This window comes from Tursiops truncatus, chromosome X (assembly GCF_011762595.2).
Source record: "Tursiops truncatus isolate mTurTru1 chromosome X, mTurTru1.mat.Y, whole genome shotgun sequence".
Taxonomy (NCBI): Eukaryota; Metazoa; Chordata; class Mammalia; order Artiodactyla; family Delphinidae; genus Tursiops; species Tursiops truncatus.
Window position 1 is genome coordinate 112416856 of NC_047055.1, and position 26013 is coordinate 112442868.

Below are 26013 nucleotides of genomic sequence, written 5' to 3' on the forward strand. Positions count from 1 at the left end.
TTTGGACCGAGGAAGTTAAGGAAACATGGCTTAGTCATGGGTGTTGGTTTCATCAGGATGATGGCAGTAATTCAGATGGAGAGGAAAACTAATGCAGTCAGTAGACGACAGTGACAAGGGAGGGTAGAAGGTCCACCAGATGGGGTGGACCCTGAAAGAGAAATCTTGCAAGGGGTAAAAAGAACATCAAAGTGTCAAGTGAGAAAGCTCCAAGAGTGAGGATATGCTACCTTTGGGGTGATGGATGGAGTGTGGGAGGAGAGAAATCAAAAGAGCAGGTAAGGGCTTCCCTGGTGGCGCAGTGGTTGAAAGTCCGCCTGCCAATGCAGGGGACGCGGGTTCGTGCCCCGGTCCGGGAAGATCCCACATACCGCGGAGCGGCTGGGCCCGTGAGCCATGGCCACTGAGCCTGCACGTCCGGAGCCTGTGCTCCACAGCAGGAGAGGCCACAGCAGTGAGAGGCCCGCGTACCAAAAAAAAAAAAAAGAGCAGGTAAAAATGAGTATTTTGAATTGCACGGTGGAGGGATGTTGGTACCATTAACCTATTTGGGAGGTACAGAGGGGAGGTTTTGTTTTCTGGGTACAAGCTTGATTTGAGGCCATGGGGAATAGTTAGAGATTGAGTAGGCAGGAGAGAGGCCACAGCCTTGCTGGTTCAGATAGGCTGGCTCTGGAAGGGCTTTGAGGGACAAGCCAGGGGCTGGAAGGCTGTGGCTTATCTGCTCCGCTCATCTGCACAACGCTGGAAGGCCCACGGCACCAAGCTCCTGCCTCTGACTGAGGGGTGAACTCCGATCTCTGACCCTTAACCCCGAGGATCCATGGACCAGTACGCCCAGTGTGTTCTTTCCTTCCCGGCGGGCGGGCGGCAGATGGCGCATGCGCCCTGGACAGAGAGGCAGAGGTGGGAACGGCCGGCAGAGGGCGCAGGCGTTCTTGGCCGGAGCCTCCCGGGCGGGGCAACCCTCGCTGGGAAAGAGTTGAGAGCAGAGGTCGGTGGGAAAGCGGGCTCCGCGCTGGGCAGCGGGCAGTGGGCGTGGCTAGGACGGGGGCGGGCCGAGGCGGTTCCGGAAGGAAGTGGTTCCGGGTCCCGCGGCCCAGCTGCGGGAGCTGTGGTGCGGCTCCTGTGTGAGGCGGCGGCCGTGTGAGGGGCGAGGCCTGAGGGTTCGGCGGCGGCGGCGGCGGCGGCGGCGGCAGCGGCGGCGGCGGCGGCGGCGGCTGCGGGAACTTCTCGGTCGGGTGAGCGGCCCTGGGGGGCGGGCGGCGCGAGGAGGTCCCGGCCTGCGGGGAGGGCGTGTCCGTCGCATGGGAGGGGCGGTTCTTGGGTGGCGGGTGGGGCGGCGGGGAGGATGCGGAGGCCCAGCTCGGGATCTCGGGGGACTGCTCCCCTGCCCCTGCCTCTGGCCACCGGACCGGTGCCCTATTTTAGACGTGGCGACCCGGGCACCTGCTGCCGAGGCTCCCGATCCTCGCCCATTGTCCGCAGGCTTCTGTCCCCGGCGATTTGGAGTGTCTGTCATGGAGCCGGGGGGAGGGCGGGGCGGTGTCCAGGGACGGTGCCCTTTTCCCAGAGGCGGCTCTGGACGCATCGCCTGCGGGACCCGAGCCGAGGAGCCCCCGCTTTGTCCTTCTCCGGAGGTTCTCCTGCCGCGCAGCGGCATCTTCTCCGGTAACGTCCAGAATGAGTAGTGAAGGCTGCTCTTTATCCTGCATTGTAAAGTAAAACTTGTCTTTTTAGAAACGTATACTGAAAATTGGCGCATCTCCTGTGCTTCTTTAGGGTGTATTAGGAAACTGGGCCGGCCACTGTCAGGATTGTCCTGTCGGTAGGTCGGGAGGGAAAGAAACGTGAGAGAAACTTATCCTCCCAAATATTTTCCTGCCGAGGTGCTTTTCGAGCTGCCTCTTAGGTGACTGCTTTTCTTTTCTGGAATAAAGTAAAAACTACAGGTAGAAATCAAGAAAGTCTCTCATACTTCTGGCCAGGCAACCTTTTTAACGTTTTTCTGTATGCGAACTGGTACGAATGAAAGACTGGAATTTGAAAAGAAAAGGTTTTGATGTGGATTCATGGTGAGTGCTTTATTTTTCAATGGTGTTTTAATGATAACGGTATAGAATGCTTTATTTTTTCATGTGGTATTTTTTAAAATGGCTGCTAAAATGTTCATTTGAAAGCCCTGCCCTTGCACACCCTCCCCAGAAGCCTTTAAAATGTCTGATTAGAAACATTTAGTCATATTTATATACAAAATTTCTAAAATATGCAAAACCACGGTGAAGAAGGTGCACTCTTTAACCATTCAAGTATCCATTGTGAATATAGGTACACTGAGGATGTCTTTTTCCAGTCTTTTTCCATGCAGAGACGAATGCATGAATTTTTCTAAAGTGGATTCTTTTTGGTAACTGTTTTTCTTTTCCTGGCTACGTAGCATGCCATTATTTGGCTGCAGTAATTTATTTAGTCGGTTTTTTTATTCTCAGTTTTTCACTACTTAAACACATTGTTGGTGAATTGTAAAACCTGCACGTCCGTGATTACTTCCTTAGTGTACATTCCTAGATGATAGAATTGTTGGGTTTTTTAATGTGAATTTCCCTCTGGAAAGGATGTGCTATTTTGCACTCCCACCAACAATCTGTGAGTGTCCTTTTCCCCACCCTAGCAAAAGGCAACATTTAAAGGATTTCTATAAGAACACTTTGGGGCCACTTATATTCTTCTCCAACCAAGTACAGGTATCCTTCTCTGGCTATCACCTCTTTTTTTTTTCCTTCTTATTTGTTGATGGCAATTTGGTTTCTCATCTTCTATTTCACCTTTACCAGTTTAGTAAAGAAGGGTTATCTAAGTGGGGCAAAGGCATTATAAAGTGAACAGATTTGAAGTCCGGGCTTCCTTGAATTCCAGTATATCTGATTACCTTGAACATGTCACTTACCTTTTCTAAGGGACTATTTCCTCAACTCTGAATTAGAGATTATAGTGCCTTTGCCTTACCTTTCTTACAGGGTGATTTTAAGGGTCAAATGAGACATTTATGGAGAGTATATTTAAACATACTTTGTCTCATTGCTAATTATTGCCATCTTGTAAAAATTTCAGAGCACATAAGCATCTTGATTTTTTAATGTAAATTTCTGAATTCAGAAAGCTGTTCTGGGCTTCCCTGGTGGCGCAGTGGTTGAGAGTCCGCCTGCCGATGCAGGGGACACGGGTTCGTGCCCCGGTCCGGGAAGATCCCACGTGCCGCGGAGCGGCTGGGCCCGTGAGCCATGGCCGCTGAGCCTGCGTGTCCGGAGCCTGTGCTCCGCAACGGGAGAGGCCACAACAGTGAGAGTCCCGCGTACCACACACACAAAAAAAGCTGTTCTGTGATACCCTTTGCCCCCACTCACCCCTTAAATTTGAAGTATTATAATGCTGCCCTAGATTATATTGAAAATGATATCAGAGTTATGAAATTAGGTGAATGAATGAATCCACACATGTTGAAGGAGAAAATATTTAAAGGCACTATATATAAAGCTGAGGGGGACAGATAAAAAGCTAAATAAAACACAATCCTTGGGATCATGATAAATAAAACATAGTCTTTGTGCCCTACAGGCTACAGAATATCCAGGCAGCTAGGGAGCATAAAAGCTGCTTTCCAGATTTAGATGGCAATTTTAGATGTGTTGCAGGATGTCAACTATTCTCAAGTGTGCTAAAGTCCAATTCTGCTGACTGAGCATCTACGCAAATGACCAGGCAGTCTCTTCAGAGTCATCTTTATGAAGGTAGGAGTTGCAAGGTGGGGAAGTGTTAGTATTGGAGTCTGAGAACCTGGATGCTGATTTTACGTCTTTCTCTTGGGGCAGGTTGGTTAACTTTTATGAGGATTGGTCTCTTCACCTGTGAAATGGAGGTAATTCCAGCTTCCTCAAAGGCTTCTGAGGATTAAAGGCTTGAGATAGTGTTTGCAAAACACTTAGTGAACTAGGAAGTACTGATACTCATGTGATCCTTCTTAGCTAGTGAAGACTGAGCTTCTCTAGTGAAGAAACTAGGACTCTTCCAACTTTGTGTGGCTTGCCTCTAGCAGTCACTGGCACTCAGCAATGTTTGCCAAATTAACATAAAATGTGACCGCTGATAAAAATTCAGTCTGGACCTTTGAAGAAGGTAATATGTAAATGTGGAATATTGGGAGAGGTTGACTACATTATTTGGAGTTGATATTAGGAATCAAAGGAAACATTGAACTAATTGGACCTAGACTCATTCCTACTATGACTGTCATTCTACATTATGTCCCCAATGCCATGCACATAGTCTCTCCTTAACAACATTAAACCTGCTCAAGTTGCTCCCATTTCAAAACCTCTTCCCTAGACCCCTGTCACCCAGCTGCAACCCAGTTTCTCTCCTCCCATGCCAGACAAACTTGTTAGAAGGCGTTGGTATTAATTGGCTTTCTCAGTTTCCTTACCTTCCACTTAGTCCTCAAGCCATGTATTAACACTTTTCATTTCTTTTATTGGGTCTCTTTGCAGCTGTTGCCATAAAAGTCTTCTATTTTTTTTTTTTTTTTTTTTTTTTTTTTGCGGTATGCGGGCCTCTCACTGCTGTGGCTTCTCCCGTTGTGGAGCACAGGCTCCGGACGTGCAGGCTCAGCGGCCATGGCTCAGGGGCCCAGCCGCTCCGCGGCATGTGGGATCTTCCTGGACCGGGGCACGAACCCATGTCCCCTGCATCGGCAGGCGGACTCTCAACCACTGTGCCACCAGGGAAGCCCAAAAGTCTCCTTTCTTGAAACATCCTTCTATGCTCTGGGGTTCCCTCCTTCCTCAGAGGATGTTCTTTCTCAGTCTTCTTGGCTGGTTCATCTCCTTGAAAGGTTGATGTTTCTGTAGGCTTGATCCTTCTAGTGATATACCAGCTCTGGAATAATTTATAGAGCATTGAGGCAATCTGATGTTTGAAGGTTTGGTAGAATTCCCCTGTGAAACGATCTGGGCCTGATGCTTTTTTATGGGATATTTCCTTAATAACTTTCTCTGTTTCTTTTATGGAAGTTGGTCCGTTTAAGCTTTTTAATGCAGTCAGTTTTAGTAATCTCTATTTTTCTAACAAATTATCCCTTACATCTGGGCTTTTAGATTTATTGGATATAATCTCTTACGATTCAAAATTTTTCTTCTATTTCAGTGGTTATTTCCCCTTTGCTCTTTCTTATTTTGTGTACTTGTGCTTTCTCTCTTTTTTCCTAGGCAAGTTATATAAGTTATTTAGTGGTTTATCCATTTTAATTTTTCCAAAAACTACAGAATTTTGAATTATTACTTAGATCTAGTTTTCTATTCTCTTCCTCTACTTTTGTTTTTATTGTTTCCTTCCTTGTGCTTTGTTATTTTTTAGTTTCTTTTTTTTTACCTTGGAAATAAATTTATTTACTTTTATTCTTTCGTTTTTATTGATAAATATGTTTAGTGCAATGAATTTTCCTTTGATCACTGCTTTAAATGCATCCCATAGAATCTGATATGTAGTGCTTTTATTGTCATTATTTCTTTAAAAATTTACCTTAGAGTACCCAGGAGTTGTTTAATAAGAGGTTTTAAAATTTCTAAGTGGAATTTCTCTTTTTTGTTTTTATTAGTAGATTCTAGTTTTATTGCATTATGATCAGAGAGTATTGCTTGTAATAGTTCTATTATGTGGAGGTTACTGATGTTTTCTTTGTGACCTAATATATGATTATTTTTGGTGATGTGGTGTGGGCACTTCAGAAGAGTATTCTCTAGTATCAGAGTGTAGAGTTTGATAAATATCCTTAAGATTTACCCTGTTGATCATGCTGTTTAGATCTTCTATCTCATTTTTGGCTTACCTAATCTGTCTAATATACCACTGAAAGTGGTATATGAAAGTCTCCTATTATTAGTGTTTCTATCTGTGTCTCCTTGCATCTGTTGTAGTGTTTGCTTCATAAAGGTGGTTGCACTGTTATATTCATGTAAATATGTGTATTTTTATTTGTTCTCTCTTCATCGAGGATTGTGGCTTTTAGCATTAAAAAGTGTCTTTCTTTGGCATGATGAATGCTTTGGGGCTTGAACTGTGCTTTTGCCTGATTCTAGGTTTGCCACCCCTGCTCTCTGTTTCCATTTGCCTTGTATAATTTGGCCATCCTTTTATTTTTAACTTTTCACAATCACTTTGTTTTAGATATGTTTCTTATACAACTCCTTGTTTTGTGAGCCAAATTGTACCTGTTTATTTTAGTAGATGAGTTAATAAGCCCACCACATTTATTGTTAGGACTGATATATTTGGTCTATCGTAATATTTTATAATCATGTGTATTTTGTTATATTTGCTATTTCTTTTTGCTATGAGATGTAGTTTTTGCTCTTTTATTTTAAAAAGAGGAAGGTTTTTATTTTTGTTCTAATGGTTAACCTTTGTACTTACACCTTTTAAAATGCCCTTACTCCCCTGTTTATTTAGCCTGTTCTGTGTGTGAGAGAAATACACTTCATCGATGAAATCAAAGTAGACTAATGGTAGGCAACAGTGGGGTTCTGTATCCACTTCCAGCTCCTCACTACTGAGGAACTGTGACAGCATCCAGCCACTGTGGCTGGGAGAATAAGTCATGCCCTGCTCTCCTGAGGTCTGGCTTCCTCTGAACTGCTGATCGCCCTCTTGTTCTGTGGGCTCTAACTTGGTCCCGTACTGTGCTGCCAGTGTGGCGTCTTTGTTGTAAGGGCTTTCCTGGGCAATTCTTTGCATTTGTAAATGCTGAACTCACATTTAGTATGGGATCTCTGTCAGTTGATTTTTCTTTTTTTTGGTAACAGCTTTACTGAGATATAATTAACATACCACACAATTTACCCATTTAAAAGTCTACAATTCAGTGTTTTTTTAGTATATTCACAGAGTTGTGTAACCATCATCACAGTCTAGTTTTAGAACATATTCATCCCACCAAAAAGAAACCCTGTGCCCACTCCCCCCAATGCCCCCCTCCCCCCACCGCACCTAGGCAACCACCAATCTACTTTCTGTCTCTATGGATTTGCCTATTCTGGACGTTTCATATAAAGCAATCATACAATATGTGGTCTTTTGCAACTAGCTTCTTTCCCTTAGCATAATGATTTCAAGGTTCATCCCTGTTTGACTGTGTGTCAGTACTTCATTCCTTTTTATGGCCAGATAATATTCCATTGTACAGGGATACTACATTTTGTTTATTCATTCATCTCTCAATGAACATTTGAGTTGTTTCTACATTTTGGCTCTTGTGAATAATGCTGTTATGAGCATTTGTGTACAAGTTTTTATGCAGACATATATTTTTATTTCTTTTGGGTATATACCTAGGATTTGAATTTCTGGGTCATATGGTAACTCTATGTTTAATTTTTTAAGGAACTGCCAGACTGTTTTCCAAAGTGGCTGCATCATTTCTTTTGAGTTTATTTTCCCCTGGGCACCTTGTAATTTATTCTTCACTTCTGAGAAAATTTAGTCTTTTTCTCCCATTCTTTCCCCTTAGTTTGATTATTTTTTTTTCTGTCATATCACTATGTTTTTTTGGTATGTTTCTGTTCTTAGTTTTTAAATTTCTGATTCAAGGTGCGTTTTTTAAAATATATATTCCTAAATGCTTTTGGATATATTTAATTCTGTTTAGAGTATACAGTTAGAGTTTTCTTCTGCTTCATGTTTTTTTGGGGGGAGGAATTTTCCTCAGTTGAGAAATTCTCTTTTTCCACTTTCTTGTAAACACATGGGGATCATCAGACTAAAATTTTTGCAAATCTAATGAGTATGAAATGGTATCTCTTCGTTTTAATTTTATCTTCCTAGTAGGTAGTGTTGGATATCTTTTTGTATGTTTATTGGACAGTTATGTTTCCTCTTTGTTGAAAACTCTAAGGATAGAGTTGCCATTTATTGAGGTGGAACAGACCTTGGGAGGAGCAGATTTCGGAGGAAGGTCAGGAGTTTGCTCTTGGACATGTTTACAGCATCCAATAGGCTTTTGGATGTGGAAGAGTGCAACACAGAGGATAGGTGAGGGCTGGAGATGTCAATTTGGGGGTTGTTAGTATATAGAGAGTATTTAAAGCCATGAGACTGAAGGAAAGTGCAGACTGGGAAGAGAGTGTAGACAATGAGAAGTCAAAGACTGAAGTCACTATTTAGAGGAAGACTGTGTTCACTATTTAGGGGTCAGGCTGCTGAGGGGGGAGGTGAGGAAAAACCAGCAAAGGAGACAGAAAGCATTGTTAGGGGTAGGAGGAAAACCAGGAAAGTGTAGTATTCTGGAATCCAAGTGAAGAAAATGTTTCTGGGAGGAAGGTGTGATTGACCATCAAGTGCTGCTGGTAGATCCAGGAGAAGGAGGGAAAATAGCCATTGGATTTAGTAACATGGATTTCGTTAGTGATCTTGACTGGAGCAGTTTGGTGGAGTGGAAAGCTAGATTGGTGAGGGGCCAAGTAGAATGGGGGGAGAAGAATGGGAGAGAATGACTGTGGTAAACAGTCAGCCCTTTGAGGAATTTGGTTGTAAATGGAGAGAGAGGTAGTAGGGTGATGGGAGGGACCTAATGGAGAGGGGGAAGTGATGTCATGGAGGAGGAGAATTGCTTTCAGCTGGGTGAGCGTATGTGTCCAGTGCAGTCCTGGTTGGGGTGGCCTTTTTTGACACCAGCATCCCCTTCAGCATCCTCCTGGGAGTGGATGCCCCTGCTGTCCATTCATCTTTCCATGTCCAAGGGCACACAAATTCACTCACTGCCCCTACACAGTTCACTCCAAAGGAGCAGTATAAATGAATTTCTCTTTTGTAATTGGCATCTCCTTCGCCCCAGTCACAAACGCTGCTGGTGTTTCTGCCTTTTCTTTTTTTTTTTTCTCGCCCTCTCTGTCTTAAAGCATCCTTTGATTAACTTTGCTAGTCACAAGTAAGTTAGTTTAAATCAGGGATCAGCAATCTTTTTTGTAAAGGACCAGATAGTAAATATTTTAGACTTTGTGGGCCACATACAGTCTCTGTTGCATATTCTTCTTTTTAAACAACACTTAAAAAATGTAAAAACCGGGCTTCCCTGGTGGCGCAGTGGTTGAGAGTCCGCCTGCCGATGCAGGGGACACGGGTTCGTGCCCCGGTCTGGGAGGATCCCACATGCCTCGGAGCGGCTGGGCCCGTGAGCCATGGCCGCTGAGCCTGCACGTCTGGAGCCTGTGCTCCGCAATGGGAGAGGCCACAACAGTGAGAGGCCCACATACCACAAAAAAAAAAAAAAAAAAAAGAAAAAAAAATGTAAAAACCATCTTAGCTCAGACTCTAGGATTTAAATTAACTCTCCTGTCTTATGCATTAAGCCCCTGAGCTACTACTGTTCATTACTAGCTGATGCACCCAAAAAAGCAAATGCAAATAAAGTTAACTTTAAAACAAAAGCTTTATTGAGATATATTTTACAGGTTTAAAATGTACAATTCAGTGATTTTTGGTACGTTTGCAGAGTTGTGCAACCATCTCCATAATATCTGCTCTAATCTTACAGCACTTACATCACCCCAAAGGTAACGTTTTTACAGCTTTGACGTGTAATTTATATGCAAAAAAATGCACCCATTTTTGAGTGAATAGTTTGAATTTTTTTTTCTTGTTAGTCATCCATTTTATGCACATCAGTGTATACATGTCAATCCCAATCTCCCAATTCATCCCACCACAACCCCCACCCTCTACCGCTTTCCACTCTTGGTGTCCATTCGTTTTTTTCTCTACTTCAGTGTCTCAATTTCTGCTCTGCAAACCGGTTCATCTATACCATTTTCTAGATTCCACATATATGTGTTAATATACGATATTTGTTTTTCTCTTTCTGACTTCACTCTGTATGACAGTCTCTAGATGGATCCACATCTCTACAAATGAACCAATTTCGTTCCTTTTTATGCCTGAGTAATAGTCCATTGTATATATGTACCACAACTTCTTTATCCATTCGTCTGTGGATGGGCATTTAGGTTGTTTCCATGACCTGGCTATTATAAATACTGCTGCAATGAACATTGGGGTGCATGTGTCTTTTTGAATTATGGTTTTCTCTGGGTATATGCCCAGTAGTGGGATTGCTGGGTCATATAGTAATTCTGTTTCTACTTCTTTAAGGAACCTCCGTACTGTTCTCCATAGTGGCTGTATCAATTTACATTCCCACCAACAGTGCAAGAGGGTTCCCTTTTCTCCACACCCTCTCCAGCATTTGTTGTTTGTAGATTTTCTGATGATGCCCATTCTAACTGGTGTGAGGTGATACCTCATTGTACTTTTGATTTGCATTTCTCTAGTAATTAGTGATGTTGAGCAGCTTTTCATGTGCTTCTTGGCCATCTGTATGTCTTCTTTGGAGAAATGTCTATTTAGGTCTTCTGTCCATTTTTGGATTGGGTTGTTTGTTTTTTTAATATTGAGCTGTGTGAGCTGTTTATATATTTTGGAGATTAATCCTTTGTCCGTTGATTCATTTGCAAGGAGACAACCCATTCTGAGGGTTGTCTATTCGTCTTGTTTATGGTTTCCTTTGCTGTGCAAAAGCTTTGAAGTTTCATTAGGTCCCATTTGTTTATTTTTGTTTTTATTTCCATTACTCTAGGAGGTGTATCAAAACAGATCTTGCTGTGATTTATGTCAAAGAGCGTTCTTCCTATGTTTTCCTCTAAGAGTTTTATAGTGTGAGGTCTTACATTTAGGTCTCTAATCCATTTTGAGTTTATTTTTGTGTATGGTGTTAGGGAGTGTTCTAATTTCATTCTTTTACATGTAGCTGTCCAGTTTTCCCAGCACCACTTATTGAAGAGACTGTCTTTTCTCCATTGTATATCCTTGCCTCCTTTGTCATAGATTAGTTGACCACAGGTGTGTGTGTTTATCTCTGGGCTTTCTATCCTGTTCCATTGATCTCTGTTTCTGTGCCAGTACCATATTGTGTTGATTACTGTAGCTTTGTAGTATAGTCTGAAGTCAGGGAGTCTGATTCCTCCAGCTCCGTTTTTTTCCCTCAAGACTGCTTTGGCTATTCGGGATCTTTTGTGTCTCCACACAAATTTTAAGATTTTTTGTTCTAGTTCTTTAAAAAAATGCCACTGGTAATTTGATAGGGATTGCATTGAATCTGTAAATGGCTTTGGGTAGTATAGTCATTTTCACAATATTGATTCTTCCAATCCAAGAACATGGTATATCTCTCCATCTGTTGGTATCATTTTTAATTTCTTTCATCAGTGTCTTATAGTTTTCTGCCTACAGGTCTTTTGTCTCCCTAGGCAGGTTTTTTCCTAGGTATTTTATTCTTTTTGTTGCAGCGGTAAATGGGAGTGTTTCCTTAATTTCTCTTTCAGATTTTTCATCATTAGTGTATAGGAATGCAAGAGATTGCTGTGCATTAATTGTGTATCCTGCTACTGTACCAAATTCATTGATTAGCTCTAGTAGTTTTCTGGTAGCATCTTTAGGATTCTCTATGTATAGTAACATGTCATCTGCAAACAGTGACAGTTTTACTTCTTCTTTTCCAATTTGTATTCCTTTTATTTCTCTTTCTTCTCTGATTGACATGGCTAGGACTTCCAAAACTGTGTTGAATAATAGTGGTGAGAGTGGACATCCTTGTCTTGTTCCTGATCTTCGTGGAAATGCTTTCAGTTTTTCACCATTGAGAATTATGTTTGCTATGGGTTTGGCGTATGTGGCCTTCATTATGTTGAAGTAGGTTCCCTCTATGCCCACTTTCTGGAGAGTTTTTATCATAAATGGTGTTGAATTTTGTCAAAAGCTTTTTCTGCATCTATTGAGATGATCATATGGTTTTTCTCCTTCAATTTGTTAATATGGTGTATCACATTGATTTGCGTATATTGAAGAATCCTTGCATCCCTGGGATAAATCCCACTTGATCATGGTGTATGATCCTTTTAATGTGTTGTTGGATCCTGTTTGCTAGTATTTTGTTGAGGATTTTCGCATCTATATTCATCAGTGATATTGGTGTGTAATTTTCTTTTTTTGTAGTATCTTTGTCTGGTTTTGGTATCAGGGTGATGGTGGCCTCATAGAATGAGTTTGGGAGTGTTCCTTCCTCTGAAATTTTTTGGAAGAGTTTGAGAAGGATGGGTGTTAGCTCTTCTCTAAATGTTTGATAGAATTCACCTGTGAAGCCATCTGGTCCTGGATTTTTGTTTGTTGGAAGATTTTTAATCACAGTTTCAATTTCATTACTTGTGATTGGTCTGTTCATATTTTCTCTTTCTTCCTGGTTCAGTCTTGGAAGGTTATACCTTTCTAAGAATTTGTCCATTTCTTCCAGGTTGTCCATTCTATTGGCATAGAGTTGCTTGTAGTAGTCTCTTAGGATGCTTTGTATTTCTGCGGTGTCTGCTGTAACTTCTCCATTTTTGTTTCTAATTTTATTGATTTGAGTCCTCTCCCTCTTTTTCTTGATGAGTCTGGCTAATGGTTTATCAATTTAGTTTATCTTTTCAAAGAACCAGCTTTTAGTTTTATTTATCTTTGCTATTGTTTTGTTTGTTTCTATTTCATTTTTTTCTGCTCTGATCGTTATGATTTCTTTCCTTCTGCTAACTTTGGGTTTTGTTTGTTCTTCTTTCTCTAGTTCCTTTAGGTGTAAGTTTAGATTGTTTATTTGAGATTTTTCTTGTTTCTTAAGGTAGGCTTGTATAGCTATAAACTTCCCTCTTAGAACTGCTTTTGCTGCCTCCCCGTAGGTTTTGGATCGTCGTGTTTTCATTGTCTTTTGTTTCTAGGTATTTTTTGATTTCCTCTTTGATTTCTTCAGTGATCTCTTGGTTATTTAGTAATAAATAGCCTCCATGTGTTTAGCCTCCATGTGTTTTGTGTTTTTTACGTTTTTTTCCCTGAAGTTGTTTTCTAATCTCATAGTGCTGAGGTCAGAAAAGATGCTTGATATGATTTCAATTTTCTTAAATTTACTGAGGCTTGATTTGTGACCCAAGATGTGATCTATTCTGGAGAATGTTCTGTGCGCACTTGAGAAGAAAGTGTAATTTGCTGTTTTTGGTTGGAATGTCCTATAAATATCAATTAAATCTATCTGGTCTATTGTGTCATTTAAAGCTTGTGTTTCCTTATTGATTTTCTGTTTGGATGATCTGTCCATTGGTGTAAGTGAGGTGTTAAAGTCCCCCACTATTATGGTGTTACTTTCAATGTCCTCTGTTACAATTCTTAGCAGTTGCCTTATGTATTGAGGCGCTCCTATGTTGGGTGCATATATATTTATAATTGTTATATCTTCTTGGATTGATCCCTTCATCATTACGTAGTGTCCTTCTTTGTCTCTTGTAACATTCTTTATTTTAAAGTCTATTTCATCTGATAGGAGTACTGCTACTCCAGCTTTCTTCTGATTTCCATTTGCATGGAATATCTTTTTCCATCCCCTCACTTTCAGTCTGTATGTGTCCCTAGGTCTGAAGTGGGTCTCTTGTAGACAGCATATATATGGGTCTTGTTTTTGCATCCATTCCGCAAGCCTGTGTCTTTTGGTTGGAGCATTTAATCCATTCACGTTTAAGGTAGTTATCAATATGTATGTTCCTATGACCATTTTCTTAATTGTTTTGGGTTTGTTTTTGTAAGTGTTTTTCTTTTCTTGTGTTTCCTTAGAGAAGTTCCTTTAGCATTTGTTGTAGAACTGGTTTGGTGGTGCTGAATTCTCTTAGGTTTTGCTTGTCTGTAAAGCTTTTGATTTCTCCATCGAATCTGAATGAGTTCCTTGCCAGGTAGAGTAATCTTGGTTGTAGGTTCTTCCCTTTCATCACTTTAAGTATATCATGCCACTCCCTTCTGGCTTGTAGAGTTTCTGCTGAGAAATCAGCTGTTAACCTTATGGGAGTTCCCTTGTATGTTATTTGTCGTTTTTCCCTTGCTGCTTTCAATAATTTTTCTTTGTCTTTGATTTTTGTCAGTTTGATTACTATGTGTCTTGGCGTGTTTCTCCTTGGGTTTATACTGTATGGGACTCTCTGCGCTTCCTGGACTTGGGTGGCTATTTCCTTTCCCATGTTAGGGATTTTTCCGACTGTAATCTCTTCAGATATTTTCTTGGGTCCTTTCTCTCTCTCTTCTCCTTCTGGGACCCCTAAAATGTGAATGTTGTTGTGTTTAATGTTGTCCCATAGGTGTCTTAGGCTGTCTTCATTTCTTTTCGTTCTTTTTTCTTTATTCTGTTCTGCAGCAGTCAATTCCACCATTCTGTCTTCCAGGTCACTTATCCATTCTTCTGCCTCAGTTATTCTGCTATTGATTCCTTCTAGTGTAGTTTTCATTTCAGTTATTGTATTGTTCATCTCTGTTTGTTCTTTAATTCTTCTAGATCTTTGTTAAACATTTCTCACGTCTTCTCGATCTTTGCCTCCATTCCTTTTCCGAGGTCCTGGATCATCTTCACTATCATTATTCTGAATTCTTTTTCTGGAAGGTTGCCTATCTCCACTTCGTTTAGTTGTTTTTCTGGGGTTTTATCTTGTTCCTTCATCTGGTACATAGCCCTCTGCCTTTTCATCTCGTCTACCTTTCTGTGAATGTGTTTTTTTTTTTTTTTTCCTTTGCGGTACGCGGGCCTCTCACCGCTGTGGCCTCTCCTGTTGCAGAGCACAGGCTCCGGATGCGCCGGCCCAGCAGCCATGGCTCCCAGGCCCAGCCGTTCCGCGGCATGTCAGATCTTCCCAGACCAGGGCACGAACCCGTGTCCCCTGCATCAGCAGGCGGACTCTCAACCACTGCGCCACCAGGGAAGCCCCGAATGTGGTTTTTGTTCTACAGGCTGCAGGATTGTAATTCTTCTCGCTTCTGCTGTCTTCCCTCTGGTTGATGAGGCTATCTACTAGTTTGAATTTTAATAAAGATAATGTTAATATTAGCAGAGGAAAATATTCTAAGTAATACTTTTTTTCTCACATAACCAGTAAATCTCACTTGTAAACATTTTCTCCCAAGTGACCTACACCTTTCTCTTTAAATCAGTAGTTTTATAGTCCTGGGGCCAGCAGAATCCGCATCACCTGGGAACTTGCTAGAAGTGGGGCCACCCCAGAAGAGAACCCAGCATTGTGTGTTGTAACCAGCCTTTCAGGTAATTCTGCCGTGCACTAAAGTTGGAGAACCACCACTCTAAGGTCTATCCCTGAGTGGAACTGCTGGGTCATAGGATATGAGCGTGTTCAAGTTTAACGGGTACTGCCAACCCCTTCCAAAGTGGTTATACATGTGTATACTCACCTGCTTAGCAGTATACGAGAGTCCCCATCTTGTTCCCATCTTTCCACAGCCTCACCAATACTCTGGAATATGCAACTTCAGGGCTTTTTGGTTTGTTTGTTTTTTGTCATTCTGACAGGTGTGGCATGGTTATGATCTGAATTGGTATTTCCTCAATTACTACTGAGGTTGAACGTCTCAGATGTCCATAGGTCATTTGAGTTTTCTGTTCTGTAATGTGCTGTTTGGTGTCTTTTGCCTGTTGAAATAAATACAATTATGTAAACAAATAATCACAATGTATTGAAATAATTGCAGAATAAACTCAGAATTCCCAAGACGAAAGAAACTCAGGGGGAAAGAAAGAAAGTTAAAGAAAGAATTTCAGGGGAGATTATGGTCAAACAGTCCTGAAAGCATAGGGATTTGTCAGGCAGAGTGAGGGAAAGCCATCTATGTGATATGAACAGAACAGCCTGATCAGGGAAAAGCAAGTAGTTTGCTGTGGTGGACGAATAGGATATATGGAGGAAAAGACATATGTAAGGCTAGGAGAAAGGTAGGGAGTGACTAGACGCATGTATTTTAAATTTATTTAATCTTTTACTGATTGTTGGGCATTTGGGTTATAACTAGTTTGGATGGATTTTTTTCTTTCCTATTATAAATGAAGCTTATATAAACATCTTAGTATATATAGCTGCTTTTTTCTTTTAAATTATTACCTTAGAATAATACATTTAAACTGAAATTATTAGTTTAAAGGAAAGTAGGCATGATTAGTTTCATAATTTCTTACATATTTCAAGGTTACCTGTCATTAGGGAAATGCAAATCAAAACTGTGGTGAGGAACCACTTCACGCCCACTAGGATAGCTATAATTGAAGAGACAGACAATAACAAATGTTATTGGGGATGTGGAAAAATTGGAACCTTCATACATTGCTGATGGGAATGTAAAATGATGTAGCTGCTTTGGAAAAGTTTGGCAGTCTCCCAAGAAGTTAAACGTAGAGTTATTGTATGACCCAGCATTTCTACTCCTAGGTTTATACCCAAGAGAGACGAAAAACTGTGTCTACACAAAAACTTGTACACAAATGTTCATAGCAGCATTATTCATAATAACCAAAAAAATAGAAACAACCCAAATGTCCATTGAGAGATCAATGAATCTCAAAATGTGGTGTACCCATACAATGGAGTATTATTCAGCCGTAAAAAGGATGAACTAGTGATACATGGTAAAACCCTTGAAAACATTATGCTAAGGGAAAGAAGCCAGTCACAAAGGATCACATATTTGTGTGATTCCGTTTATATGAAAGGTACAGAGTAGGTAAATACATAGGAACCGAAAGTAGATTAGTGGTTCTCAGAGGCTAATCTAAGGAGGAGAGGAATGGGGAGTGACTGCTAATGGGGTTTCTTTTAGTGGGGATGAAAATATTCCAAAATTAGATTGTGGTGATGGTTATGCATCCCTGTGAATATACTAAAAACATTGAACTGTACACTTAAATAGGTGAGTTGTACGGTAATGTGAATTATATTTCAGTAAGTGTTCTTCAAAAAATAAAATGGATAAAAAAATTACCCTCTGGGAAAGATATACTTTTTCATCATCACCAACAGTATTTGGTGTCTCTCGCACAACCTTTGGGTTTATTATATTTGTTCAATTTAATAGGTATATGCCCAAAGCTTCTTTAATTAAATTATAAGTTCCCTCAGTAGAATGTAAGCTCCAGGAGGACAGGAATTTTTGCCTGTTTCTCTTCACTGCTGTCTCCCCAGAACAGTGCCAGGCAAATAATAGGTACTCAGTAGCATTTGTTAAATGAATACTTTTTTCTTAACATTTTTATTGGAGTATAATTGCTTTACAATGGTGTGTTAGTTTCTGCTTTATAATGAAGTGAATCAGTTATACATATACATATATCCCCATATCTCTTCCCTCTTGCGTCTCCCTCCCTCCCACCCTCCCTATCCCACCCTTCTAGCTGGTCATAAAGCACCAAGCTGATCTCCCTGTGCTATGCAGATGCTTCCCACTAGCTATCTATTTTACATTTGGTAGTGCATATATGTCCATGTGTCCTCCCCGTGTCCTCAAGTCCATTTTCTAGTAGGTCTGTGTCTTTATTCCTGTCTTGCCCCTAGGTTCTTCATTACCTCTTTTTTTTTTTTTTTTTTTAGATTTCATATATATGTGTTAGCATACGGTATTTGTTTTTCTCTTTCTGACTTACTTCACTCTGTAGGACAGACTCTAGGTCCATCCACCTCACTACAAGTAACTCAATTTCGTTCCTTTTTATGGCTGAGTAATATTCCATTGTATATATGTGCCACATCTTCTTTATCCATTCATCTGTCGATGGACACTTAGGTTGCTTCCATGTCCTGGCTATTGTAAATAGAGCTGCAATGAACATTTTTTTATTTTTAGTTACTAAGAAAACACTTTCCCCTTTACTGTCTTAATTTCATAGTACATCTGAACTAATTGTTCTTCCTAGCCTCACATTCTTTTTGGAAAGAAGCAGTGTGTAACTAAATGAATTGAATTGAATGTACTTCTGGTGAGTGATCTAGTTCAAGTCCTTTGATCTTATATGCTATTACTTCCTTCTGAAATTTATTATAATAGTAGTTTTCAAATGTTTGACTATGAGGACTCCCTTTTCAAACCAATGCCCACATAGTTATAGTTGTACTTTTTGTATCAGTCAGTGGAAAAACTACGTAGTGACAAGAAGCCATTTATATTTTAACAGTGGCCATAGTATCTTCAGAAATTTGCAAAATAGAGGTTCTAATATATGAGACATATACTTATTCATTCTACAGTCTGTGTATGGTGGCTGTATGTATTATTCATGGGCCCATGGCAGTAATTTTGAAAGCCATCAGGGGTTTGGAGACAGTAAGTTGGGCAGTATGTAATTATAGTATCAAAACCGAGGAAGACTACTGAAATGTAAATAATAGTATGAAAGTTTATACCCAAATCATATTTTTTTAATTCAGCTCCTAAACCTATCAGTTTCTTTTAAAGACTGAAAAATATTTTAAAAATCAAGTTTATATGTCTTTTAAAATTTACTTATTTGACATTATTTGTTTTAGCAAAAAATCAGAAGCAAACTAAATGTCTAATCATGCTTAATTAAGTTTTGGTATGTTTATCTGATAGAAGTTAGGTGGCAATTGAGTATGATTATTAGGCATTGTAATTCTTATTATCTGACAGTTTTAAAAGTAGGATATATCATCAAGTATTCCTAAAGATGTTGACTGTGATTATATGAACGTAACTCCGATTATATGTACATAACCAACAGCGGAAGTTGGGAAGGGGTAGTAGTGGTTGTGCTCAGATAGAGGAATTCTGGGGAAGTTTTTCCTCTTTTTGAAACACTTATTTATCAGTTGCTGTGTGCCAGGCAATATTCTAAGCTCTTTTCATGCCTTAACTCAGGGATCATGAAACTACAACGCATTTGGAGCCCTTTGGGGCCTGTTTTTTGTGGCCCAAATGGTTTTTATATTTTTTAAGCATTTTTTTAAAAAGAAGAAGATAATGTGATAGAGACCTTATATGGCCTGCAAAACCAAAAATAGTTACTCTCTGGCCCTTTACAGAAGAAGCTTGCTGACCCTTGATCTAATTCATTTTATCCTTACAAGATTCCAGTAAGGTGGGTCCTATGAGGAAACTGAGGCACAGAGGGCTTAAATTACTTTTTGTCAGTGGCGTTCACTGTTTTTAGAGCGGGTTGCAGGCCATTTCTACAAACTTGCTAATATTGTGTTTCTTTGCAGTGTAAAAAGTGGATAGTGGCTCACATGTCAAAGGATGGCACGGTCACGCTCTAGATCCCCCAGGTGGAGGCACAGGTGAGCAGTCCTTAGTTTAGCAGCGTAAGCATGGGTTTGGGATGTGCTTCGACTTTCAAATTCACCAGTATTGTTAAGAACCTATTTTAATAAGCTCGTGGACTTGGTTATTCACAGTAGCTGCTTCATAGTGATCGACCTTATATTTCTAGATTCTAGGACCTGACAGCTTTCTTTAATTATGGCTGGCAGCTAGAATTAATCCATAATAAAAGAAATGCAATGGCCACAGAAAGGAAGACTGAGAAACACCTTTGAGAGTGTTATATATTTTGCATCAGTAAGTGGTTTAGAACTCTTCAGTGTATATTCAGTTTAATTATTTTCATAATCAATATGTTTGAAGAAATTGGGAGTTTCCTATGTCTTCTTCTTCATGGCAGAGTAATAGAATTTTGAACAACTCAATTATAAATCAACTCTCCTCTTTGCTTGTTGGTAGTATCAATAGTATATATAATTAGATTGGAACAATTTAACCAGTTTTTACTGTATACCTGCTATAGGCAGGTTCTGGGGCTACAAAGGCAAATTTGTGTACAGGGCCTCAGCAAGCACGCAGCCTGACTGGGCAGATTGACACCATAGGCAACTATGATACTGTAGGAAAAGTGTTGTGCTACTACTGACTGGGACAAGGTATTCTGGATCCACAGGGAGGGAATAGTTCTGCTTTTGTGGAGGGGAAGGAGAGATACCAAGAAAGTCTTCAAAGAAGAGATGAGATTTAAGGATGGGTAGAATTTTTTTTTCTTTTTTTTGGCCTCATCGTGTAGCTTGTGCACTCTTAGTTCCCCGACCAGGAACTGAACCTGGGCCCTTGGCAGTGAGAGTGCGGAGTCCTAACCACTGGACTGCCAGGGAATTCTCAATGATGGGTAGAATTTTTAAATGCAGAAAGAGAGAAGAAAAGTATTCCAGTTAAGGGGATGACAAGAGCAAAGGTGCAGAGCTGTGAAAGTGACTAGTACATTTTAGAACTTTAAAGAGGACCACAATTACATACGCAAAAGACAGATCAAGATTTTTCATGTTAATACGGCTTGGTCATGATGCTTGTTCATTATGATTCTCCAATGACTAATCAATCATTTCTTCAACAGTTTTCATTTTGTAGTTCACAAGACCAAATTGTAATGGGGAGGAACTTCAGAAAGAAAAGGGAATGCAAAGAAGCAAATGGCTTGAACATGGAGGGCCTCACAGAGGTCATTTTGTTTCACCCTTTTGTGGTAGGCTCTGGTGAAGGGACGCAAAAGACCCTGCCAAGCTTAGTGCCTGATTTCTGGATGCCTTCTCAGGACTCTTTGTCACCAACTGTAAAGGGTCTGATATCTTACCCGACTTGCAAGCTAGCACATTAGTGTGTCACAAGGCACTTTTGGATCAGAGACAAAGGCCTTTATTACTCATATGCAGCAGGCGACTTGAGCTTCATGTTCCTGTGCTCCCCTTACCTCTAGTCCCCTGAGGGTGGGCGATGCTGACATAGCTGAGGAACCCGAGCCCCATTAGGGACAGCAAGCAACCCTGCCCAGCCTTTGCCTTGGAGGAGACATTATCTTGTTATCCTGGACAGCAAGCACATTGGCCCTCTGCCCCTTAGGGAAGCCCTATCCCCATCTTCCCAGGCAGTTTGCCTTGGAACAAAAGCTCAGGAGGCATGCAGAGCACAAGACATCCAAGGAGAATTGTCTCCCAACAGACTCTTTGGGTCTCTTTTGTCCCTTTAGGAGAACTAAAAATAATAGCCACCATTCCAGCCATCTCCTTCAGAAGAAAGGGGCTCTGTACAATAGAACCCTGAGATGAAATATAATATCAAAGCAGTATTCCATGTGAGGTAAGGATTAAAGTAAGAGATTGAGTTTTTCATCAGTCTGGAAGACCTCAGCCTCTGGCTGCCAGCTTTTCTCCTTAGCAGTGGAAGAGATGAAGTCTTCCAGGAAGTCCTCGGAGGCTCCAGTTGCTTCTTCCTGTGAAGAGGTGCAGCCAGCTGGATGACGGAGTTTCTACTTCAGCTAAATAATGCACTTGCCAGTACCTCTAGCTTGGTGACTCTAAAGGGAGATATTGGCAAGTCCAGTGTATAAATCCCAGTATGTACGTGAGGAAGATAAATCAGCCTCGTTTCTCGTAGGAAGGACCCAGACATGTCACCAAAAGGAAAGGCTTTTGCTCCTGGTTACTCCAACTCCGTGGCAGCTGCTGCAGAGGGGGCGATAACAAAAGCTGCAAGGGTAGCTGCCTCATTGGTTAGAAGACATTAAACCCTCAGGGAGGAAATTGGAAGATTGGACAGGTCAGATGGGAGGAAAGGTCCCCAGGTGCCAATTTGAACTTTGTTGTGTTCCAGATAGTGTCACTCCTCTCTCTTAACCTGAAGTCTGGGTAACTCAGGCTGTTTCCCCAGATACTCCTAGGAGCCTTCCTCCTCAGTTGGAATGAAAGGCTCCATGTTGGCAATGCTGAGGTATTGGAGAAGGTAGTTACAGAAAGGATGTGCTGTCCCTGGAGAGCATTATAGCTGCATTAAAGCACACATTCACCAAAGTTACAATCTCTGGTTCAACAGCACACCTTTCATTTTATATGTAAGGGGACAGGTCTGGGAAAGAAAACTTATTTATGTTAGTAGTATTTACGGAGGGACTAAGCATGAGGTCCATGTCTTTTTTTTTTTTTTTTTACATCTTTATTGGAGTATAATTGCTTTACAATGGTGTGTTAGTTTCTGCTTTACAACAAAGTGAATCAGTCATACATATACATATGTTCCCATATCTCCTCCCTCTTGCATCTCCCTCCCTCCCACCCTCCCTATCCCACCCCTCCAGGTCACAAAGCACCGAGCTGATCTCCCTGTGCTATGCGGCTGCTTCCCACTAGCTATCTACCTTATGTTTGGTAGTGTATATATGTCCATGCCTCTCTCGCTTTGTCACAGCTCACCCTTCCCCCTCCCCATATCCTCAAGTCCGTTCTCTAGTAGGTCTGTGTCTTTATTCCTGTCTTACCCCTAGGTGCTTCATGACATTTTTTTCCTTAAATTCCATATATATGTGTTAGCATACGGTATTTGTGTTTCTCTTTCTGACTTACTTCACTCTGTATGACAGACTCTAGGTCTATCCACCTCATTACAAATAGCTCAATTTCGTTTCTTTTTATGGCTGAGTAATATTCCATTGTACACATGTGCCACATCTTCTTTATCCATTCATCTGATGATGGGCACTTAGGTTGTTTCCATGTCCTGGCTATTGTAAATAGAGCTGCAATGAACATTTTGGTACATGAGTCTTTTTGAATTTTGGTTTTCTCAGGGTATATGCCCAGTAGTGGGATTGCTGGGTCATATGGTAGTTCTATTTGTAGTTTTTTAAGGAACCTCCATACTGTTCTCCATAGTGGCTGAACCAATTCACATTCCCACCAGCAGTGCAAGAGTGTTCCCTTTTCTCCACACCCTCTCCAGCATTTATTGTTTCCAGATTTTTTGATGATGGCCATTCTGACTGGTGTGAGATGATATCTCATTGTAGTTTTGATTTGCATTTCTCTCATGATTAGTGATGTTGAGCATTCTTTCATGTGTTTGTTGGCACTCTGTATATCTTCTTTGGAGAAATGTGTATTTAGGTCTTCTGCCCATTTTTGGATTGGGTTGTTTGTTTTTTTGTTATTGAGCTGCATGAGCTGCTTATAAATTTTGGAGATTAATCCTTTGTCAGTTGCTTCATTGGCAAAGGCCCTCTTCCTCCCACCCTCTCCACTTACTGTTCAAGGATGTAGTTTTTGCTTCTTGATATAAACTTAGTAGAGAGAGTAGACAATCAATTGGGGAAACTGTGGGGTCAGTTTTGGGTCTGAGTTTGGATTTATTGTGCATCATAAACTCTTGGAATCTAATTTAATTTCAGAGGTTATGTTCAGTTTTCCAGAGACTCCTACATATTTACTTGTGTGAATCTAGCCTTCCTTCTGCTTATTTCTTACTTGACCATTGAACCTGATGTAAGCTTTTGTTGACTGGCCCTTTTGCCAGAACTTTGCTGTCAGCAATCTTCCAAAATAGATCCTGCTGCATACCTAAGCTGGTCCTCCTCCAACAGGATGGGTGTGCTCAGCTCATTTTGATATGCACATGGGGTACATTAGTTAAGATGAAAAGAGTATGCTTGTTGAATCGGGCGGAAGCATAATCAGACTCCCAAGTGAACAATTTCGAATGCAAATATCACAAATTGATGAATTTAATTTGAGTGGAAGAAGCAGGGAAAAGCAAATGTTTTATTTGGGTAAGTCATGTTAAGACAAACTTAGTCTATTGTCTTTGAATGGACTAAACTTTTCTGTATTTGTTTACATAGGTCTTTATCACCAGTACCTAGAAATTCTGAACACTACAAGCAAAGACCTGAGCATTATGGCTATGAATATAGGAAGGATCCAAAAAGACCTGTCACTTGGAGAATGGACAATGAGAAACATGGACAGAGTAAACCAAGGATTCCTTCTCGTGAAACTCTACATTACCGATCTTATGAACATAGATCATCTTCCCCAAACATAAGAAGAAACTCTTTAGAAAATTTTTATACTTATAAGCCTCCCCAAGTATATTTACCAGGAAGAGGGGATGATAGTAACAGAAGATCTCAGTATATGCCCAAATACTCAGAAGGTGTACTCTACAAGGAGCACCAGAGGAATTGTTATCCCCAGAAAGTGCAAGGAAGGTATTTTCCTGATGACCACAGAGTTAGAGGAAGTGGAAAAGGAGGGAAACCACCTCTGAGGTCAATAGCAGATTCTTTTAGATTCGAAGGACAGTGGCATGAAGATGAATTGAGGCACCAGAGGATACAAGACGAAAAATATTCTCAGTCACTTAGAAGAGGCTCTGAAGATTTTGAGAAAAGGAGCTCTTTTCAGACGAGGTATAGGATAACATTAAACCTGGGTAATTTGGTATAAAGACTCAAGTAAAAAAAGTCTCTTTACTTTGTGGTTGAAGATAACCACCTTGAAAAGCTTTTGTCTAAAAAGATTAAAAGCATTGTAATGTAGTTTTGGTCCACTGGTAGTAGTGAAGTGTTTATTTTTAGAGTGAATCATGTTGATGGCTAGAATATTAAAAAAAAATGATGCTATTTTCCTAAGTGCCTTGTGCATCTATGAGTTGGCTTCAGGGATTATAGGTTAACTTGCCACTGTGCTCTGCATTTAAAGCCATGTTGCCCAACATTCCACACACATAAATTCTCACTTCTCTCTAGTGCAAGTGTAAACTGCTTTATGTCAACACAGGTATCCTGAGGATCGTGATTTCAGAAAATATGGACACACATCAAAAAGACCTCAAGACGTGGAGAGGTATGAAAACAGAGAGCCTCCCAGGAGCCCGCAGTGGAAGTCCAGGCATTTTCTCCCTTCTTACCAAGAGAAGAAAGATCAATGGAACCTTGGACCCCAAACTCTTCGATATGCTCCGAGGGAATTCCCAGAGACCAGTTCAGCAGCCAAGGTATCCTGTGACTATCGCCACAAACATCGTAAGACCTCAGATGGGGACCAGGACTTTTATGATGGAAGAACTCAGAAGTACTCTAAGGAGGAAGATAGAAAATTCGGTTCTCAAAAAGGCCCTGTAAATAGAGAGTCCGATTGCTTTAATGCTGGAAGAGGGAGAGAGACTGAAGGTGGGCAAGTCAAAGAGCCTTTTAAGCCATCTAAGAAAGACTGCACTACCTGCACTCATTCAGATAAAAGCGACGTTGGTTTGAGACCCTGTAATGACAAACGGAAGGACAAAATAAAGAAAGAAGGGGCTGGCAGAAAAGAGAGCAACTCTTCCCATAACCGACTTGATAAGAGTAAAAAACTTTCTGACTCGAAACCTTCATCTTCCGTTCTTCGGAAGAAATCACTTACAGTTAAAGTAGATGTGAAGAAAACATCCAGGTATTATCTTTGTTTTTTTCTATAACTGTTTCTGCCACCTTTATTTGAACCTTTGAAAATAGAATTAATGATGTGTTTAGAGTTCGAGCTGGGGGGCGGGGATTGCCTGGATATTTCAAAAAAGCCCTCTAATGGGGATGAATCCCATGATTAGTAACATGGGGTGACGTCATGTCTGTTCGTTTCCACGTTTGTATCTCAAGATGCTTTTTGAGTGAAGGGCATTCTATGGAGTTGTTCCTCTTCATGAATTTACATGTTTTTATGCTGCCAGATTTTCTATATCCACGGATAGGCTGGGTGGTGCTCAAGGAGACCCGTTCCTTGCTTAGTTTCTCAGAGCCTGTTGCCTGAAATTCAGAGAATTTTTGACCTGGAAGGGACCTTAGCAGACCCTGATTTTATAGAGGAAGAGATTGAGGCAGTGAGAGATGAAGTGACTTATCTAAGTCCGTGCCTGGGGCTCAAATTCACATGTCCCCTTGTGACTCAAGGAGGTGGATGACTTAATGTGGTTCTTGCTGCCGTCTCAAAAGGAGTGGTGCTCAACCGACTAGCTTCTCCTAGGTAGAGGCAGTTAGGCTAGAGTCTAGAAAGAGGCCTATTTATAAGACATTTGGTTTAGCTCTTGATTGTTTAACAAAAATGACTACTTTTGTAATAAGTGATATTCTCCTGCAGTGGATTGCATGCTTTTTTCTATTATGAATATTACCTCTTTATGGATTCTGAGAATAATAAGGCACTGACACTTGGATGTGTCAGCTAAGTCTTTTTGTTACCTTAATACACTACCAGTATGTGAATTAAAAAGTGA

General features: G+C 40.7%; 1 protein-coding gene across 35 annotated transcripts in view; it reads left to right on the top strand.

Moving 5' to 3' along the window:
- The window catches only part of BCLAF3 (BCLAF1 and THRAP3 family member 3), a 77766-nt gene that overhangs the window by 10432 nt on the left and 41321 nt on the right, over positions 1–26013 (top strand). For 3 of the 35 annotated variants that reach the window (XR_012329250.1, XR_012329251.1, XR_002174856.3), the window contains exons 1-7: positions 1339–2075; positions 3616–3788; positions 3870–3916; positions 15088–15196; positions 19155–19229; positions 23603–24172; positions 24543–25196. Coding sequence is in view for 31 of the 35 variants with exons in the window: in XM_073799179.1 (XP_073655280.1) it covers positions 19189–19229; positions 23603–24172; positions 24543–25196 (1265 nt within the window). In the remaining 4 variants the exon portion in view is untranslated. Of the gene's footprint in view, positions 1–529; positions 1242–1337; positions 2076–3615; positions 3789–3869; positions 3917–15087; positions 15197–17848; positions 17912–19154; positions 19230–23602; positions 24173–24542; positions 25197–26013 lie in introns of those variants that run through there. The other 32 variants (XM_019927672.3, XM_073799190.1, XM_073799192.1 and 29 more) reach the window with 30 other exon arrangements.